General features: G+C 49.2%; 1 protein-coding gene across 3 annotated transcripts in view; it reads left to right on the forward strand.

Annotated features, from left to right (window-relative positions):
* CORO6 (coronin 6) overlaps nucleotides 1–20,872 on the forward strand; it is a 219,436-nt gene that overhangs the window by 72,537 nt on the left and 126,027 nt on the right. For all 3 annotated transcript variants that reach the window (XR_012750427.1, XM_075335242.1, XM_075335241.1), the window contains exon 2: nucleotides 7,662–7,869. Coding sequence is in view for 2 of the 3 variants with exons in the window: in XM_075335242.1 (XP_075191357.1) it covers nucleotides 7,672–7,869 (198 nt within the window). In the remaining variant the exon portion in view is untranslated. The remainder of the gene's footprint in view (nucleotides 1–7,661; nucleotides 7,870–20,872) is intronic.

Consider the following 20,872-nt stretch of genomic DNA (forward strand, 5'->3'; position numbering starts at 1 on the left):
GATGCTGGTGGGAAGGGGAAGAGGCGTGTTGGTAAAGGAAAAAATGGGTTTCTCGGTGGGGAAGGTGGCAAAGCTCCATTAACATCTGCTGAAGATAGACCATCTTCCAGCAAAAGTAAGATGTCTACTACTTACCGTCGACAATCCGATGTGCTCCCTTTTTTTACGGACACGAACAACTGGAACAAAGGTAGATGATGGCCAAAAAAAGAAAATGCTTGAATGGATCTCAAGTTGTGCAACAAGTGCCCTCTCCGCCACCTCAACTACCGCATCCAAAAAACACTAGTCCTCTAAGTTGTCATCCCAATCACACTTGCTTTCTCCCAGCTCTGAAGTCTCCATCCGCCCTGCACAGTATGGTGGAACTGAGATGGCTGAGTCTGCAGAGCTGTTCAGTCACACTATAGCCTGGGAATCAGAGGTCTGCTCCCAAGCTACAGTGAGTACAGACCAGGAAATGGTCTGCAGTGATGCCCAGAACCTTTGTGACTCTGATTCAGGCCGTGAGGACCAAGTTTCTGAGCATAATGTTGACCCTTATTCACAAACTGTAACACCTGTTGTTATAGACAATGAGGAACATACTGATAACGTTGAGACGCAGATACCAGATTGGGATGACAACTTAAATATTGGTTCACGTCAGGAAGAGGCTCGGTCTGAGGGTGAGGGGAGTGCAAACACAACTCTTGATGAGGAAGTTCTAGATCCCACCTACTGTCAACCCACAGTCAGGCACTCGAGGAGGTCAACAGAGGCGGTGGAGGAGGATGCTACTGACGACGAAGTTACCTTGCGCCTTCCTGGACAGAGGAGTAGTACTGGTAGCACGTCTACAACTGCATCCTCAGCCACCACTCTGCCTCTGAGCACTAGTCGGAGGGGCTCAGCAGGTCGCATGCCCTCTAAGCCTTGCCTAGCCTAGACCTTTTTTGACATAGAAAAAGATCGCCCAAATCATGTGATATGTAAAATTTGTCGTGATTCTGTTAGTAGAGGGCAAAACCTCAGGAGTTTGACAACTTCTTCCATGAATCGTCACATGAATAAATATCATATGTCCCAGTGGGAAGCTCACCGTGCTGCAATGCGGTCTAGCGGAGCGAACCATCCACCGCCTGCCCCTTCAAGTGCATCCGCGCGCTCTTCATCTTCTAGGACTGTGGGGACAGCTGTCACACCTGGTTTTCCACGCACAACTTCCACCACTGTAACCGCAACAGGCAGTTTGCTTGGTAGGTCGTCATTTGGTTTGGAAGGGGAAATAAGTGCGTGTGTACAGCTCTCTCAGACATCGATAGCATCAACGTTGGATGAAGGCAACATCATGTCTACGCCTACACTTTCCTCACAAACCTGCATTTTTTTCACGGACACCCTACTCACCACCGTCTACACACAGCAGCCAGATCTCTGTCCCTCAGATGTGGACAAATAAATGACCATTTCCTGCGACCCATGACAAAGCTAAGAGGTTGACTTTATCCCTCTGTAAGCTCTTGGCTACCGAAATGCTGCCTTTCCGCCTGGTGGACACACAGGATTTTAGAGACCTTATGTCTGTCGCTGTGCCCCAGTACCAGATGCTCAGTCGCCACTACTTCTCTAAGAAAGGTGTGCTTGCGCTACACCAGCATGTCGCACACAACATCACCGCTTCCTTGAGAAACTCTGTGTGTGAATGGGTGCATTTCACCACCGATACTCGGACCAGTAAGCATGGACAGGGACGTTACATGTCGCTGACTGGGCACTGGGTAACTATGGTGATAGATGGTGAAGGGTCTGCTGCACAAGTCTTGCCATCCCCACGACTTGTGTGTCAATCCTCTGTCTGTCCAAGTTCTGCCACTGCTTCTGCCTCCTCCACCTCGTCTCGGTCCTCCACCTCCACCCCAAGCCTGCCTGGTCAGGCCACCAGCGTTGTAACTGCGCAGAAGGCATTACTATGCTGGCAGCAGAGCGCAATGGCATCAGGTGGTCTTTAGCTTGAAATCTCTTGGAAATAAGAGTCACACAGCGGCTGAGTTGTGGGCAGCTCTGGAGACTGAGTTTAATAAATGGTTGTCTCCACTCAACCTGCAGCCTGGTAAGGCCGTGTGCGACAATGCTGCAAACCTGGGTGCGGCCCTTCGCCTGGGCAAGGTGACACACGTGCCTTGTATGGCTCATGTGTTGAACCTTGTTGTCCAGCAATTTTTAAAACACTATTCTGGCCTAGATGGCCTTCTGAACAGGGCACGAAAACTGTCTGCTCACTTCCATCATTCAACCACCGCTGCTGAGCGACTTGCATCGCTCCAGAAGTCTTTCGGCCTGCCGGTTCATCGCCTGAAATGCGATGTGCCGGCACGCTGGAATTCAACTCTCCACATATTACAGCGACTGTGGCAGCACCGTCGAGCCCTGGTGCAATACGTCATGACGTATAGCCTGGGCCAACGAGATGCAGAGGTGGGGCAGATCACCCTGATGGAGTGGTCTCAGATCAAGGACCTATGCACCTGTCGCGGGCGGAGGAGGGGACGCTGCGCTCTCCCACTGCTCGGGTCCGGCTGCCGCTGCTCTGCGGCTGCTGCTGCTCGGTGGCTCGAGCGATGGGCCGGATCCCGGGGACTCGAGCGGCGCTCCTCGCCCGTGAGTGAAAAGGGGTGGTTTGGTTGTGGGGATATTGTCCGTGACGCCACCCACAGCTGTGGTGATTGTGTGGACACCACCGCTGCTCTGGACGGGGATCCCGGGAGCGGTGACAGGGAGCAGCTTTGTTGTTATTTCTCCCCTCCATGGGTAGGGGGTTGGTTGTCCCGGGGCCCGGTGATGGGGTAGGAGTGGATGACAGGCGGGTTGCGGGGCCCGATGAGGTGCAGGGTCGCAGGGGCAGCGCTGTGCCGCACGGCACGGAGGTACTCACTCAGCCCAATGATGATGACACAGTTCACGGTAAAACAAGCGGCTGGATGGACGGGTCCCTCGGACGGCTGCGGTGTTGTTGTTCCCTGCAGGTTAGCGGTGACTGTCTCTCCCTGCATGTTCTATGTTGATTCCGATGGGTTCCCACCGGTAACCCGCTCCCCGACCTGGATGTGGGCCGGAGGAGCCCCTTTTGCCCGCAGGCGCTGGCCCTGGGAAACGGTTGCCCTTGGCGGTGGCGGTGTCTCCCCTTCACGGTTGGACGGTTGCCTTCTGTCGGGACTTGACTGTTTGGAAACCCGGAGGTCCCCTTCACTAACGGATTTGGCCACTTCACGGCGACTCCTAGCCTTGCCGGGGTCCGAAAAGCCCCTGCCACTGGTGCTGGCTTCTCTTTGTGTACCAGTCCGGTACCGCCGGGCCACCGCCCGTCGACGGTCCTTACGGCAAACTCCGATAAGCCACTCCTGCACACGGTTACCACCGTCTGCCAACCTTGCTGCTCCATCCGGGCCACACACCCGGACTCACTTTAGTCTGCTCTCTTGCCACTTCACTACTGCTGACTTTCCCTCCTTCCACTTTCTCCTCCAAAACTGATCTCCTCTCTCCTTCACTTCCCTAGCTTAACCAAACTTCCTTTTTCCTGCCTCCAGGACTGTGAACTCCTCGGTGGGCGGAGAACAACCACCTGGCTCCGCCCCCTGGTGTGGACATCAGCCCCTGGAGGAAGGCAACAAGGGTTTTGTGTCTGACCTTGATGTGCCTGCAGGGAGTGTGGGGTGTGTAGGTGTTGTGCTCTGTGGCCCCTGGCTTGTCCAGGGCGACACACACCCTTCTGCACAGTTTCGACATGGTGACAAATATGTTTAGCGCTGACAGTGCCATTATCAGCATGACAATTCCAGTCATTTACATGCTGGAGTACACGCTAAACACTATTCGGAGTCAGTGGGTGGGACAACAGGAAGGGGAGGAACTACAGGAGGATTCATATGCGCAAGACAGAACAACATCACCAAGGTCCAGACGTTCATCATCACCAACGCGGCAGGCATGGGACCATGGGGGACAGGGATCAACAAGGGCGCATAGTAGCAGGCGAAATGTTGAGGAAGGTGCAGGAGAACATGAAGAAATGGAGGACGAACTGTCCATGGACATGGAAGACTCAGCGGATGAGGGAGACCTTGGTCAAATTTGTATTGAAAGAGGTTGGGGGGAGATGTCAGAGGAAGAAAGAACGGTTAGCACCTCTATGCCACAAACAGCGTGGACTTGGTCCGCATGGCTGCGCAAGACACATGAGCGCCTTCTTGCTGCACTACCTCCAACATGACCCTCGTATTGTCAAAATTAGAAGTGATGATGAGTACTGGCTTACCCCACTATTAGATCCCCGGTACAAGTCCAAATTTTGTGACATAATTCCAGCCATAGAAAGGGACGCACGTATGCAGGAGTATCAGCAGAAGCTGTTACTCGATCTTAGCTCGGCTTTTCCACCAAACAACCGTGGTGCAGGGAGTGAATCTCCCAGTTGTAACTTGACAAACATGGAACGGTCTCATCATCTTCAACAGTCTACCCGTACCAGTAGCACCGTATCTGGTTCTGGTAACAGCAATTTTATTAATCTTTTCATAATTTTTTTAGACCATCCTTTGCAAGGCCACCAGAGACAACAAGTCTGACACATAGTCAACGGCTGGAGAGGATGATACAGGAGTATCTCCAAATGAACATCGATGCCATGACTTTGCAAATGGAGCCTTGCTCATTTTGGGCTTCAAATCTTGAAAAATGGCCAGAGCTCTCCAGTTACGCCTTGGAGATCTTGTCGTGTACAGCTGCCAGCGTTGTCTCTGAACGTGTCTTCAGTGCTGCTGGGTGTGTGCTGACAGATAAGCGCACACGTCTGTCCAGTGACAATGTGGACAGACTGACGTTCATCAAAATGAACAAGTCATGGATCCACAAGGAATTTACTACCCCTGTGTCATCCTGGGGAGAGTAAATGCTTGTGGATTTGGAATGTGCTTGATGCAAATCTACCTGTGAAGTGTACAACTGGGGCACAACTGCTGCCACTGAAGGGGTGGATGTGTGTGTGGCCCAATTTTTGGAAAAAAGGGAGACTCCGCTTGGAGTAACCCTTGCTTGCTGTGTTTTTTAAAAGGAGCCAAGATGAACAAGTCATGGTTCAGCAAAGACTTTGTTACCTACCCCGGGGTCATCCTGGGGACGGTTAAGGATGGCGTATTTTTGAATGTGCTTGATGCATATCTAGCTGTGAAGTGTACAACTGGGGCACAAGTGCTGCCGCTTAAGGGGTGGGTGTGTGTGGGGCCCAATTTTTGGAAAAAAGGGAGACTCCGCTTGGAGTAACCCTTGCTTACATTGTTTTTAAAAATGATCCAAGATGAACAGAGCTGGGATCCGGAAAGACTTTGCTACCTACCCCGGTGTCATCCTGGGGACGGTTAAGGATGGCGTATTTTTGAATGTGCTTGATGCAAATCTATCTGTGAAGTGTACAACTGGGGCACAAGTGCTGCCACTGAAGGGGTGGGTGTGTGTGGGGCCCAATTTTTGGAACAAAGGGAGACTCCGCTTGGTGTCACCTTGCGGTGTTTTACATGATTTTGGAAGGGCATGCCATGCCTATATCTGTGTCTCCTCCTCTTTTTCCTTGTCCAGCTCTTTTGTTTTCGCATGAGTATATGTCCTTGTCACTTTCCCATGTGTTTGTGTTATGTTTGTGAGTTGTTTGTCACCTTTTGGACATCTTTGGGGGTGTTTTCTAGGTGTTTTTATGTGTTTGTGATTGCCCCCAATTGTTTCCTATGCAGTTCGAGTGGTTTGCCGAACCGGTTTGCCGAACCGAACTCGAACGAGACCTCCGTTCGGCAAACCGAACTCGAGCCGAACCGCAACCGGTTCGCTCATCTCTAGATAGGACCTAAAATCCTGCCCTCGATTGCTTAATTAGCTAGGCCGTTGGTGCCGGTCCTGGCTCCAGGGTCCAAGTACCCCCTTTGTGCACGGTTTCACGGTTGCTTCTCCAGTGTCGGTACCGGCGGGCTACAACCCTGCCCCAGTCCACCTCGGATCTCCTGCAGCCGTCTTCCCGTCTCCTGCTGGCACTGACCACTGTCTGCCACCTAGCCAGTACGCCGGGGCTCCAACCCCGACACCTTTCAACTTGAACTTCTCACTTCAACTGACTGAGCTTAACTGCTTGTTTTTCCGCCCCGGGTTCTCCAAACCCCTAGGTGGGCGTTCTCCTTCGCCTGGTCCCGCCCACTGGTGTGTCTGTCCTTCCCTGAGGGTATGACTAGGATTTTGTCGGCTGGTTTAACCCTGTGTGGGAGAGGTGTTATGCGGGGGCCTGTACTGTGTGACTACTTGCTTTTGCCAGGGCGTCACAATATTATGATCAGATTAGACAGCAAAAATCTGATGACAGATTCCTTTTAGCGGAAAAAGAATGGAAAAAGTCCAATGATTTCTTTCATTCATACAGCAACACAGTGGCTCAGTGGTTAGCACTGCGGCCTTGCAGCGCTGGGGTCCTTGGTTCAAATCCCACTAAGGAAAACATCTGCAAGGAGTTTGTATGTTCTCCCCGTGTTTGCGTGGGTTTCCTCCAGGTACTCCGGTTTCCTCCCACACTCCAAACACATACTGATAGGGACTCTAGATTGTGAGCCCCGATGGGGACAGTGTTGCCAATGTATGTAAAGCACTGTGGAATTCATAGCGCTATATAAATGAATAAATATTATATTATTATTGTGAAGTTAGTGCATAAACCCGAGGTCTGTGTTATCTGCGCCTTATTATTGATCAATTATGCAGCCCTTTAGGATGCCAACCAGTAACTAATATCTTTGCTTTTGTAACTAATGCTTTTAGTAACATGGACTCCTCAGGTAAAATACATGTTGCCTTCAGTACCCAAATAATTATCTATACAGCAGTTCCTTACATCCTTGGGATATGAGGTAGTGATAGATTTAAAGAGGGTTCAACTGGCCTATCCTTAGCACAGTATAGAAAGTTCTCTGACAGGTCTTGCGGGCATACCCGTACAAAATTAGTGGTTCTGGGGACACTTTAAAGAGTGTGTTTATCGGGGCAATGTCGACACCCTGGCTGACCTCAAAGACCGCATCATTTTGGAAGTGCACAGCATCCCACCAGACATGTTACAAGCAAGCGTCGAGCATGTTCTGCATAGGATGAACATGATCACCATGCATGATGGTGGCCATATTGAACATTTATGCTAGTCTGTGGAACAATTGTGACATCTCCAATTATCGGCACACGATTTTGTGGCCGCTCGCTCACTGTACGGTGCCACTTTTTCACCTGGTGGGGAGTTTTGGTATAAATTTTTTTTAAAGATGCCTTCCGTTTCCCCATACCTTGAATAGCATACATACCAATTTTCAGACAATATTGTCTACTGGGTCAGTCTGCACACGACTCCAAACACCTTATTTATTTTATAGCCACCTTGTACTTCTACAGCGCTTTTAGCATTGCAAGTTCATCATTATAACAGATACAGTGATAAAGTATATATTTGCCTTGCATCAATAGTTGAATTTTTAAATTCATGGATCAGCACTGTCTAATGTCTGGTTGTAACACTGGCTACAAAGCTCATGTTTTCTACATGCACAACATTTTAAAATATGAAAGTATAATGATTCATCTCTTCTTTTTTCATTACACAGAAATTCCACAATGAGCCGAAGAGTGGTGCGCCAGAGCAAATTCAGGCACATTTTTGGCCAACCTGTTAAAGCAGATCAAATGTATGAAGATATCCGGGTATCTAAGTTAACGTGGGACAGCTCTTTCTGTGCTGTAAATCCTAAATTTTTAGCCATCATCGTGGAATCTAGTGGCGGAGGGGCTTTTATAGTATTACCATTAGCTAAGGTAAGTTACATAATTAAAGCACAATACATACTCTACAATACAGCTCTATCAAATAAGTATTGTAAAAGAAGAATCAAGCGGGGCACTTCTTGAACAGTATACAGTGTGTCCACCCATATCCTGTCCACCGCCATTAACTTGAGAATGGCGGCAGCTATAGGCATAGAAGTGGTGTCTAGGTATAGTAAAGTAGCCATGTGCTACACAATGAAACCTCCTATAGCGCCACCTGGTGGAAAACAAAGAAGTTAGCATTTTTATCTCGAAAACGGAACAAGATAGAGAAAAAAAGTGAATTAAAAAATTGTAGGGCATCATCAATTCAATACGAATCGACACCTTGTATACAGAAATGCTATGATATGAAACCTATGACCCCACCAAAACATTGAATACTGGTCACGCATATGGCGTTCATTTAACTTTGATGCTCAAAGTGGCCACCGTCAGCTGCAATGCACATCTGGACTCTGGACAGCATACTGTATCTTGCTGCACGTTGTGCAATATGGTAGGTGACACATTTGCCCAAGCATCTGTGATACATCGTCGCAGGTCCTGCAATGGTGGTGGAGGGGTCGCATACACCTGCTGTTTAATGTGACCTCACAGAAAGAAGACCAATGGGGTCAGGTCAGGTGAGTGTGGAGGCCACTCCACACAGCCACCATACCCAATGACTTGTAGGAAGGTCTCCATGAGGTATCGCTTCACGTCCGCAGCCTTGTGAGTTTAACACGTTCTAATCATAGCATTTCTGTATGCAAGGTGTCGATTCGAGTTGAATTGATGACGCCCTACAACTTTGTAATTGACTTTTTTTCTCTATCTCGTTCCGTTTTTCAAATAAAAATGCTAACTCCGTTGTTTTCCACCAGGTGGCGCTATAGAAGGTTTCATTGCGTAGCGCATGGCTACTTCACTATACCTAGACACCACTTCTATGCCTATAGCTGCCGCCGTTCTCAAGTTAATGGCGGTGGACAGGATATGGGTGGAGACACTGTATATTGATAGGACTGATAATTAGTGGACATTTCTTACTTTGTCGTCTTGTGTAGAAAGCTCAAACTTCTGCCAGCTGGGGATGGCTTCTTTCTTTGCTTGACAATAGTATAAAATGCATCCCAAATTACGTCTGAATCAACAAAAAGTTCCTTTATGCCTCGCACGATGCTTTCAAGAAATTCTCTTGGGCCTGGACACTTAGGTCACTAGGTTTTTGCTATCTAATATGAGAGCAGCATAATTGTCATGAGTGTCTCGGGGTTGAGAGATGTATGACAGTTCTGTGATCTGAGCTTCACTCATTCTTGTGGATCAGCATATTAAATGTATTTGCTTTCTGTTGGCACTACATGAGTTAATGTCAGTTTTTCCTGCTAGCAGCTCCTAGCTAAATCACCTTGTGTGCAGCTGGTTTGTGACCCCTCCCATCTCCTTTAAGTAGTCTCCCTATCCTTCCTTTAGCTTCCACCGAAAATAGAACCTTTTGTTACTGACCACCCAGGTGACTGCACGTCTCTAGGAGCTGCTGGATTTCTGCTGCTTATATTAATTTGTTTGATCTGTGTTGTTGCAGCTTTCAAGTTTGTATTGTTTTGTTGTTCCCATGTTTAACTATTGCTGTGTTGTATAATTTGTAATGGTGGGACTAGCACACTCACCGGACTGTTCACTAGCCAGGGCGAGTGCAGGACTTGCTAGAGTATGAGGTATCCTATTCTGCAACAGGTTGAAAGAACCTATATAGAGACATTAGGGAGTGTAGGGTACAGCCTCAGGTGAGGTTAGGAGGTGTCTCCACTCCCCTGTCCCTAGATCCAGGGCCAACCATTGTGTCCTCGGTGTCCCCCTGGTTCATTGTGTGTTGTGTAGTGCGCAAGATGTCCATAGGTTTGAGCACTATTGTCACACAATGAATTCGGACACTAGCATCTCTGAGCGTGACGATAATGTAGGAAAAGAGACCTTGATACAAACAATGTATTACTTAGCTTACTGGGTGCAAAAGTTGAGACCCAATTAGAGTTCTAAGATGTAGCATGAAGCAGAACTGAGAAAGCTGCCCCCACCAACACCAGGTTCCTTATGTACATTGTTTATTGATAGTGAGCTGCTTATTGGAGGAACGTGTGTGGCTGGACCATGTGACATATTCATCCACTCCATTCCGAGGGTGGTTCAGTCCTGGGTGGCCAGGGAGATCCCCAGAAAACTGATGACCTAGTGGGCATGGTAGTAAGGTACCAGGCGATAGAGAGGTCCTTGGGGTCCGTTCTCCGGTGCCGGTGCCTCCTCTTTCGGCCATCTTTGTCTTCCGTCTTCTGAAGCCGGGGTGCATGATGTGTCCTACGTCATCCACACTCGCCGGCATTGAGGTCCTGCGCAGAGCAGATCAAAGTATTGTAGTGCGTCTGTGTGGGATCGTCGAATGCGTATGACGTAGTACGTGTCATGCACACAGACTTCAGAAGGAGGACAAAGATGGCCAAAAGAGGAGGCACCGGCACTGGAGAATGTAGATGCCCATATGACCCAACTCCACCGCAGCGACCATTTAGGTATTATAAAGTGATTTTTACATTCTACACAGCGGCCTGGGCTCTTATATACAACATGTTAGAATACTGTATATAAAAGCCCACTGGTGGTGGCCGCAGCTTAAAGGCCCCAAAACCGGTGACAGGTTCCCTTTAATAGTTGGAATGTCTGTTGGGGCATTTAGGCAATGCCTCAGCAGAGAAGGACTGAGTGGTCTTGACCTTGGCCAATAATGACCACTACTTCCCAGAGTCTAGACCACTCTCAGCCCTTAAATGCTAACGAGCCAAGAACTTTGTGCAGACACATCTATTGACGAAGTCCTGTTAACCTTCCACTAGGACACCAAATCAGAAATGTAAGCCCCGCTGGTGCATTGCAAACTCTGCTCTATACATATATCAGGTTCAACTTTAAAGGCCTCATTGCAAGGAAGTAATTTACACTTGGAACGTGAACTATTTATAGTGTGAGCTTACTAGAGAAGAGCATAATGCAATACTGACTTTGGGGTGATGTAATAGCAAACTAGCAACAGTGGCTACATTAAGTGGCAGCTCATTGAGCTTCTCACTTACAGTTTTAACAGTTTTCCTGCCATCAGATGGAAAATCCCATGTCTGATTATGTAAAAACTACTGCTGATTTTATATGAATCCAATGAAGTTATTCAGGGGAAGAAACCTGAAAAGATCTGATTAGTTGCTAAGCAGGAAGAGTGTAATTGACAGATTAGTATAATTTACGCTAGAAGTTTGTGTAAATTATAGTGGCAATCTGTAGTGGCCAAAACCTGGTGTAGATTTTAGTGTGTGCCCCACATTCAGTCTAAAGGCCGCTTTACACGCAACGACATCGCTAACAAGATCTCGCTGGGGTCACGGAATTCGTGACGCACATCCGGCTTCGTTAGCAACGTCGTTGCATGTGACACGTTCGAGCGACCGCTAACGATCCAAAATACTCACCACATCGTTGATCGTTGACACGTCGTTCATTTTCAAAATGTCGTTGATCTTCTGGGATGCAGGTTGTTCGTCATTCCTGAGACAGCACACATCGCTACGTGTGACACCCTGGGAACGACGAACAACAGCGTACCTGCATCCTCCGGCAACGAGGTGGGAGTGACCTTCATGCGGCTGCTCTCCGCCCCTCCGCTTCTATTGGTTGCCTGCTATGTGACGTCACTGTGATGCCGCACGAACCGCCCCCTTAGGTTGTGCGCTGGCCACAGTGACGTCATTAGGCAGGTAAGTACGTGTGACGCGCATTACCGATTTTGTCCACCACAGGCAGCAATTTGCCCATGATGCACAAACGATGGGGGCGGGTGCGATCGCTAGCGATGTCGCAGCATATAAAATGCCCTTAAGGCTCCAAACCTTTGCTGATCCCTGTGCATCTTATTCCAGTGGGAATTTTAGGATGAAGCGTACCTGTAAACGTGGAGGTTTTAGGGTTAAACAAAAAATGTCTCCTTTTGTAGAGTACCAAGTCAGTGTAAAAAGACTTATAAGCTTTGCAATGCTCCTCTGGAAAATTAAAGGGAACCTGTCACCAGATTTTGGTCTTCTAAACTAAAACTAGTATTTTAAGCAGTGCCTGTGCTGTATTCTATAAAGGTGCATGTTGCCTCCTGATCCCCCTGTAGACCCCAAAAATCCCTTTATAAAATCTTCCGCCCTGTATTTAAATCATCTGGTACGGTCCAATAGGCATAATAATCTGCGCCTCCTGTCCCTCCTTTCGCCCTCCTCCTGTGCTGATTGTCGTGGATGATGCCATCCATGTAGGAGGGCAAAATCTCCATATTTCCGGCTCCTGCAGGCGCACTTTACTCTGCCCTGATGAGGGCAGAGACGAAAATATAGGTGCGCCTGCGCGAACTGGCGACTTCTCTGCACAGGCACAAGATTTTGTTCTGCGATGTGGATGACGTCTTCGCTTCATCCACATCAGTCAGCACAGGAGGAGGACTAAAGGAGGGACAGGAGGCGCAGATTAGGATGCCCATCGGACTGGACCTGACAATTTACATACAGGACGGGAGATTTTATAAAGGTATTTTTGGTGTCTACCGGGTGGTCAGAAGGTAAGGTGCACCTTTTATAGAATGCAGCACAGGCGTGTCTTAAGGTGCTAGTTTTAGCCTAAAAGGCCAAAATCTGGTGACAGGTTCCCTTTAAAAAAGCAAATAATCTCTTTAGAGAGGAGAACAAAAACTCTAGCACCACCTATTAAAGAGTGACACCAGCTGAGGATCAGATAATATCTATAGTTATCCCCTCCCCCTGTTAGAATTAGCATACGTTTGATACAATTGATTTAACTTTTCACTTGCAGGACCTGTGTGAGGTCATACCCATGTGACCAGAAGGGGCGGGGCCTCAGCCAGCAAAGCTGATACCAGGAAGCAAGTTTTCTATTTGCTGAGGCCCCGCCCCTTCTGGTCACATCGGTATGACCTCACACAGGCCCTGCGAGTGGATAAATATAAATATCCCCCCAGATATTATCTGATCCTCAGCTGCTGTCACTCAAAATCTGCTGATTTTATAAACTTTCTCGGATTTCAAAACCTATAGTTCCTAGCTGACCACTACAGGTATGTAGAAAATCAGCCTGATAGTGCCAGTATAGCACTGGCTTTAGATTATATAAGAAAATCCTGGTGATTGCTTCCCTTTAAGTAGCTGTATTGAGTCTGCCAAAATTGACATCTGTCAGTCAGGAACTTCTTGCAGAAAACTTCCCTCGCACATAACCTGCTAAAGAAAGTTCTGGAAAGGTTAGTACCAAGACAATATCACCAAAACAAAGGGGGACCCGACTAAACCAATTATAAAAAGAAAAAGGAGAAAGAAAAGAAGGTAAGGTAACATAATAAAATAAAAGCAAAACAAGAAATAAATAAAAGTCATAGAAGAGAGGGGTCAGCCTGATCCCATGTGCCATTTCACTAAAGCATTACAGGGCTTAACATTCCCTTCTTCTTCTCCCTGTTCCCACACAATAAAAACTTGTTGAAGTCACCACTGAGGCGCCTTTGTTGCGTGTTGCTTTCCTGGCAACTGTTTACATCTGTAGCAAAAATATTCTTCCAGTTTTCTACAGGTAGGTTAATAAGTTTATTCTGTATTCCAGACGATGGTGTTGATCTTATGTAGCTTAAAGGGTTATTCCCATCTCCAAGATCCTATCCCAATATGTAGTAGGTGTAATAATAATATTAGCAAATACCTCCAATTAGAAATGTAGTATAGTTCTTCTTACTTGGTATAGTGTGCACCCTGCTTCTTCTTCTTCTTCTTCCCTTCTGATTCACTGTGTTGCTCATGAATAAATAAGAAATAATGTTTGGAACACCATGCTAAGTCTGAATTGGGTACAAAAACCCTAAAAAAAAATTTCACTATATAAAAAGAAGGGCTGCACACCAGCGACAGTGCAAGGGGAATAAATGTAAAGCAGAAACTGCTATGTGAATACTAGCATGAAAAATACAATAGCTATATGAAGAAATGAAAATATGACAATGGTATCTGCATTACTGCTATTTACTTTAAGAATAAAGGGAAATTTAGCTATTGAATTGATCAATACAACAGAGCCCCAAACCTCGTCCCGGTATTCTCTTACATTGGGGTCCCTAGCTAATGTGTGTCTCTCTTGCAGTTAAAAAAACCTACCATGTATGGGAAGCTGAGACCCAGGCTATATATGTATAATGTGGACTGGCAATATGTATGGGTGGGGTCGGGTTCACAAACGAAAGAATACAAACTAATTAAGAAATAACGTTTGGAACACCATGCTAAGTCTGAACTTGGTGGAAAAACCCTAGAAAAACTTCACCAGCGACAATGCAAGGGGAATAAATGTAAAGCAGAATCTGTTATGTTAATACTGATATGAAAAATACAATAGCTATATGAAAAAATAAAAATATGACAATGGTATCTGCATTTTTAGGGGTTTTGCACCCACTTCAGACTTAGCATGGTGTTCCAAACGTTATTTCTTAATTAGTTTGTAGTCTTTCGTTTGTGAACCCTCCCCACCCACAGCTATTGCCAGTCCACATTATACATATATAGCCTGGGTCTCATCTTCCCATACACGGTAGGCTTTTTAACTGCATGAGAGGACACACATTAGCTAGGGACCCCAATGTAAGAGAATACCATGATGAGGTGTTGGGGCTCTGTTATATTGATCAATTCAATAGCTAAATTTCTCTTTATTCATAGCAGTTATGCAGATACCATTGTCAGATTTTCATTTTTTCATATAGCTATTGTATTTTTTATGTCAGTATTCACATAGCAGTTTCTTCTTTACATTTATTCCCCTTGCAATGTTGCTGGTGTGCAGCCCTTCTCTTTATATATTCCTTACCTCATGTACAGGGCATTGCAGGAACTTAGGTATTCATGGTTACGACCACGAGCAACTAACTGTGAAGATATGCGTGGTCGTAACCATGGATACCTAAAGCCTGCTTTACACGTTGCAATTTCGCATACGATTTCGTATGCGATCGTACTCGCCCCCATTGTATGTGTGGCACGTTCAATTTGTTGAACATGCCACACAAACGATTAACCCCCGTCACACATACTTACCCGTCCATACGACCTTGCTGTGGGCGGCGAACGTCTACTTCCTGGAGTGGGAGGGACGTTCGGCGTCACATCGACGTCACGCGGCAGCCGGCCAATAGAAGCGGAGGGGCGGAGATGAGCGGGACGTAAACATCCTGCCCACCTCTTTCCTTCCGCATTGTCAGCCGGGAGCTGCAGGACGCAGGTATGATCTGTTCATCGTTCCCGGGGTGTCACACACTGCGATGTCTGCTACCTCGGGAACATTGAACAACCTGCCGTTCAATTTTAGAGAAAGGTACGATGTGTATGCGATGAACGGATTTTCGTTCAATCGCAATCGCACGTACCTGTCACACCCTGCAATGTACCTTACAATGCCGGATGTGCGTCACTTATGACGTGACCCCGCCGACACATTGTAAGATATATTGCAGCGTGTAAAGCGGGCTTTAAGGTCCTGCAATGCCCTGTGCATGAGGTAAGTGACATAGTGAATCAGAAGAACTATACTACATTTATAAGTGGAGGTAGTTGCTATTATTATTATTATTACACCTTCTACATATTGGAATAGGATCTTGGAGATGGGAATACCCATTTAACTGTATGATTTGGAACTTGATTTACCTTTTCTCTGAAGCTAGCGCAATAGTGGCTTCCTTCTAGCAGTAACAATTAAACATTTCTTCAAATCTCTTGCTTCCTATCTCTGGCTTCAGTATCAAAAAATATAGATGCTTGGCTTACTGAAGGAAAAAACATACATTACATTGCAAATCACAGACATCAGTACATGGCTCAGCTTTACAAGACCAATGCAGAAAAATAGGTGATGACATCTTTTTATCCATTTTGCATTTGATTTAATCTTGCAGCCTTGGAACTGGAAAATAATACTGAACCATATTATGTCCCATGTTAGGCTCATTTATTTTTCATGGCTTCCCAAGTTATTGCAAGAAGCATAAGCAAAATAAAATATCTAAACTTGCTGTATAAAGCACACGGCTTTATCGGATAATGGCTCTGGAGACCATTGTGCTGCGGAAAACAGTATATATAGATGAAAGAAAATGTTCAATTACTTGCTCGCTAATGCAATTTTTTATTCAAAGGCTTTATTGTCTCTGTGTGTATGTATACTGCTCAAAAAAATAAAGGGAACACTAAAATACCATTGTGTTGTTTAAGTGATCCCTTTATATTTCTGACCATTATATATAGATGTATATAATATATATTTTTATATATATATTACATCTCAGGCTTCTAGTGATGGAGGGCCAGATGATTTTTGCCTGATTTACAGTACATTGGGATACATCTGTAAATCAATTTACCAAGTTTGTACTTCACTTATAGAGGGATGATCAGGAAAATAGATGAATTAATTCTCCTTTTGTATATTACAGAGTGGTGAAACGGGCCAAACTCCTTTCACCATTCTGATGTGTAGAATCAGCTTCCACCTCACTGTTGCTATTTGCCATAGAAGAGAATGTCACCAGATTTTGTTCACTCTTGTACAATCTTAGGCCGGTTTCACAACCACGCTCAGATTGGAAAGCTTGGCCTAATCAACAGATCCTCTGACAGGAGTTAGTTGCCTCATAGGTATGAAGCAGTTGGCTCTGGTCAGAAGACTCAGCAGTCGGGCTGGTCCTTCCAATAAGAGAATGACCCATGCATCACAAATATGTTAAACTTGCCAAATACTGAGGGAAATTTTCGGGTTTGTTTATGTTTGACAGGTGTTATATCATACTAGAAGGTGGCCCGATTATAACGTATCGGGTAGTCTAGAATGTGTATGTGTGTCGCCCTGGGCAAGCCAGGGGACACAGGTCACAACACCACCACACCCCACATCCCAGGTAGGCACACCTAAGCTGAACCAAAAATCCTTGTTGCCTTCCTCCAGGAGTCTGATGATGCACACCAGGGGGTGGGACAGGCGGTTGGCTCCGCCCACCAAGGAGCTCACAGCTCTGGAGGCAGGAAGTGTCAGGCAGATGAGCCCAGGGTGAGCCTGTGTCAACAGCAGAGTAGCCCGGGTAGGGCTAGAGTAAACAGCAGAGAAGTGAAAGTGAAGGAAAGAAAAGTGGAAAAGGAGGAAAGCAAGAAGTGGTGACAGAGCAGAGAGTGTGCAAGCCTGTGAGCCCAGCTTTGTGTAGGGCCAGAACAGCAAGGTCAGCGACGGCGGTGACTGTCCGGAGGGGGACCGTTTGGAAGTTCCTGGAAGGACCCCCTTGGCTGTGTGCCCGGTGGTCTGGAGCAGTGTTCCAAAAGACAGTCAGCACCAGGGCAGGGGCCTCTCGGACCCCGGCAAGGCTTGGAGTCGCCAAATTTGCCGAATCCGTCAGTGAAGGGGACGTAGATTCCCCCAACAACCAAGTCCCGATTGAAGGCAACAGTCCAACCTGTACAACAGAGGCACCGCCACCGCCAGGGCACCAGTCTCTGAGGGCCAGCGCCTGCGGGCAAAGTGTAGTGCTCCTCCGGCCCAGCTTGAAGCCGGGGAGCGGGTTACCGGTGGGGACCCATCGCAACCATCCGTACATACAGGTGCAAGGAAGAGGGACATCACCGTCACCTACCGGGAAAGCAAAGCAGACGTCTGTGGGACCGTCCTACCAGCCGTTTGGTTTACCGTACAAACTGTGTCCAAGTCTCAGGCTGAGTGAGTACCACAGTGCCGCAAGGCACAGCGCTGCCCCCGCGTCCCTGCGCCCACCAAGCCCTGCACCTCCCAAGCCATCACCGGGCCCCGGGATCACCAACCCCTACCCACGGAGGGGCAACACAACACCTGGCTGCTCCCCATCACCATCCCCGGGATCCCCGCATTGAGCAGCGGTGGGGCTACACATCACCACAACCGTGGGTGGCGTCACGGACATTATCCCAACATCCCAAAACCCCCCTTTCACTCACGGGCAAGGAGTGCCGCTCGAGGAAAACCCCCGGGATCCGGCCTACGGCTCGAGCCACCACTGAGCAGCCGGACCCGAGCAGAAGGGGTGAGCGCGGTGTGCTGACACCCTCCTCCCCGCCCGCGACAACTTGGCGTCACGAACAGGATCTTACCGCTCTGCCGTCTGGTAGAGGTGCGCCTTGTTACCGCCGGAGGTATCCGGCAGAAAAATTTCGGAAGCCGCCATCTTTGGCGCGAAAAGTTCCCGCTCGAGCGTCTTCTCGAGCAGTAGAGGCGCGAAGGCCAAAACCCCGCCCCGAGAGAGGAGGGGCCGGAAAGAGCTAAGGGGGACGCGATGGTGGCCGGCCGCATGTAGCTGCGGCTATAAAAGCAGGGACGCCAGGACTCTGCAAACATCCCGTTACTGGAAGAAAGAGAGAAAGCCAGCATGTGGATGCCGTCCCGCGACACCGTACCCCCCGCGCCTGGAACCGCGGCGTGGGTGGAGATCCGGACCGCGCAGCTCTACCAACGGCTGCAGGTAAAGATGCAGCTCCTCATGGAGGAGTGGGAGGCCGACATGGCGGACATTGTAGCCACCGTGCGGAGACGCGAGGAGGAAGCGGAGAAAGGGAGGGTGAGTGACCCACGTCCCGACGCCCTTGAGGGGCCGGTCATCGCGGCTGTGGGGCCCGGTCCAAGCCCTCTCCCTTCGCTGCCTCCCTCGCCACCCGTCCCGGAGGCCGTGACCCCGTCACTAGGCCTGCTACCACCGCAACCGGTAGCAGTACCGAGCGTCCCCGCCCAAGCGGGCCAACCTGTAGCCGGAGCCTGCAGCAAGTCAGCGGTGTTGCCGTGGAAGACTCCGAAGACCAAACCGGAGGCATCCCCTGAGAAACTCCCCGAGCCGGAGCCGATGACCCGCTCCGGGCCGAAGGCCCAGCAGCGGAAAGCCCCTAGGCCCATCCCCCACACCTCGGCTGAGGTAGCGCCGGGTTGTTGCTGCAAGGCAGCGCCCAAGGCCAAGACACTGCGGGACATGCCACCCGTAGTCCTGACAGTGGGTAATGTCCAGGATGTCCCGCGGGGCCCGACCCGTGCGCCGGCGCTGGCAGCAGCGCCGTACTGGGATAGGGAGCCGGTACCGCTGGGCCTGGAGATCGCCGAGAGAGAGAGGAAGAAGGCCGAGCTGGTGGCCAGAGCGATCCGGGAGAAAGAGAATCTCCGGCAAGCGACATTCCGTGACCGGGGACCGCTGTACGAGGGACAGGTGAGGCGGTTTGATGTCCGCCGGGGCTACGGGTTCATCTACGAGCCGGGCCTGGAGGCCGAAGTGTTTGTAGCCCGGCGGGATGTGCATGCTCACCTGCCCGAAGAACATCCCGGCCGTAACCTGATGCCGGGAGATATTGTGCAGTATACCCGGCACTTTGGGGAGCGAGGATGGTTTGCGCTGGACGTTAACCTCAGGAGGGGCCCGGAGGCCCGAGCGAGCGCAGACCTCTACCCCTTGCCGGCAACCCCAGCGCTTGAAAGACCGGAGTAGGGCAATAAAGGCCCGCAGCACCGTCCCCGTTGGGACCACCTGTTTGGTTGAAAAGTTGAAAGTTCTGCAATGATAAGAAAAATGATGATTACCGAAAAGTTACCTGATTTGCTTGTGTGATTTGCAACCGGCTGGAGCCGGCACCGTTGTCCCCGTGGGGACCGTTTAAAGTTTAAAAATGCATGGGAACTATCCATGGACAAGCCCGTGAACTTTGCAGGGCAACCACAAACGTTAGTGGCTTGTAAATATGTTGGGTACCGTTACCGTTTCCGCAATGCCGCCTCCGGAGAGGCAGGTTGGAGGGAGGGCCCTGAGCAGAGCAGGCCAGGGCCCAGCCACCAAAGGAACCGGTGGCTACCCTCTGGAGGGCAAGGACAGATCCCGCTCGGGTACCGTGTGCTAGACTGTGGGTCAAGGGGTGCTGCCTGGGCTTTAGGGGCAGCATCAGGGCCAGGTTACTTGGGTGGGAGAGAGCGGAAACCGTGACCGTATACCGTTGAAACGTTAAAAGTAAAATGTGCCTCCCGTCTTGGGAAGATTTATTAAAAATGCTTATGTTTGTTTAACCCTGTTATACCTTTTACAGAAAAATAAAACCGGTGTAGGACGGCAGCCCGCGGACGGTCTGCGTTTTGCTAAGGGGGAATGTGTCGCCCTGGGCAAGCCAGGGGACACAGGTCACAACACCACCACACCCCACATCCCAGGTAGGCACACCTAAGCTGAACCAAAAATCCTTGTTGCCTTCCTCCAGGAGTCTGATGATGCACACCAGGGGGTGGGCCAGGCGGTTGGCTCCGCCCACCAAGGAGCTCACAGCTCTGGAGGCAGGAAGTGTCAGGCAGATGAGCCCAGGGTGAGCCTGTGTCAACAGCAGAGTAGCCCGGGTAGGGCTAGAGTAAACAGCAGAGAAGTGAAAGTGAAGGAAAGAAAAGTGGAAAAGGAGGAAAGCAAGAAGTGGTGACAGAGCAGAGAGTGTGCAAGCCTGTGAGCCCAGCTTTGTGTAGGGCCAGAACAGCAAGGTCAGCGACGGCGGTGACTGTCCGGAGGGGGACCGTTTGGAAGTTCCTGGAAGGACCCCGTTGGCTGTGTGCCCGGTGGTCTGGAGCAGTGTTCCGAAAGACAGTCAGCACCAGGGCAGGGGCCTCTCGGACCCCGGCAAGGCTTGGAGTCGCCAAATTTGCCGAATCCGTCAGTGAAGGGGACGTAGATTCCCCCAACAACCAAGTCCCGATTGAAGGCAACAGTCCAACCTGTACAACAGAGGCACCGCCACCGCCAGGGCACCAGTCTCGGAGGGCCAGCGCCTGCGGGCAAAGTGTAGTGCTCCTCCGGCCCAGCTTGAAGCCGGGGAGCGGGTTACCGGTGGGGACCCATCGCAACCAT

This window comes from Anomaloglossus baeobatrachus, chromosome 2 (assembly GCF_048569485.1).
Source record: "Anomaloglossus baeobatrachus isolate aAnoBae1 chromosome 2, aAnoBae1.hap1, whole genome shotgun sequence".
Taxonomy (NCBI): domain Eukaryota; kingdom Metazoa; phylum Chordata; class Amphibia; order Anura; family Aromobatidae; genus Anomaloglossus; species Anomaloglossus baeobatrachus.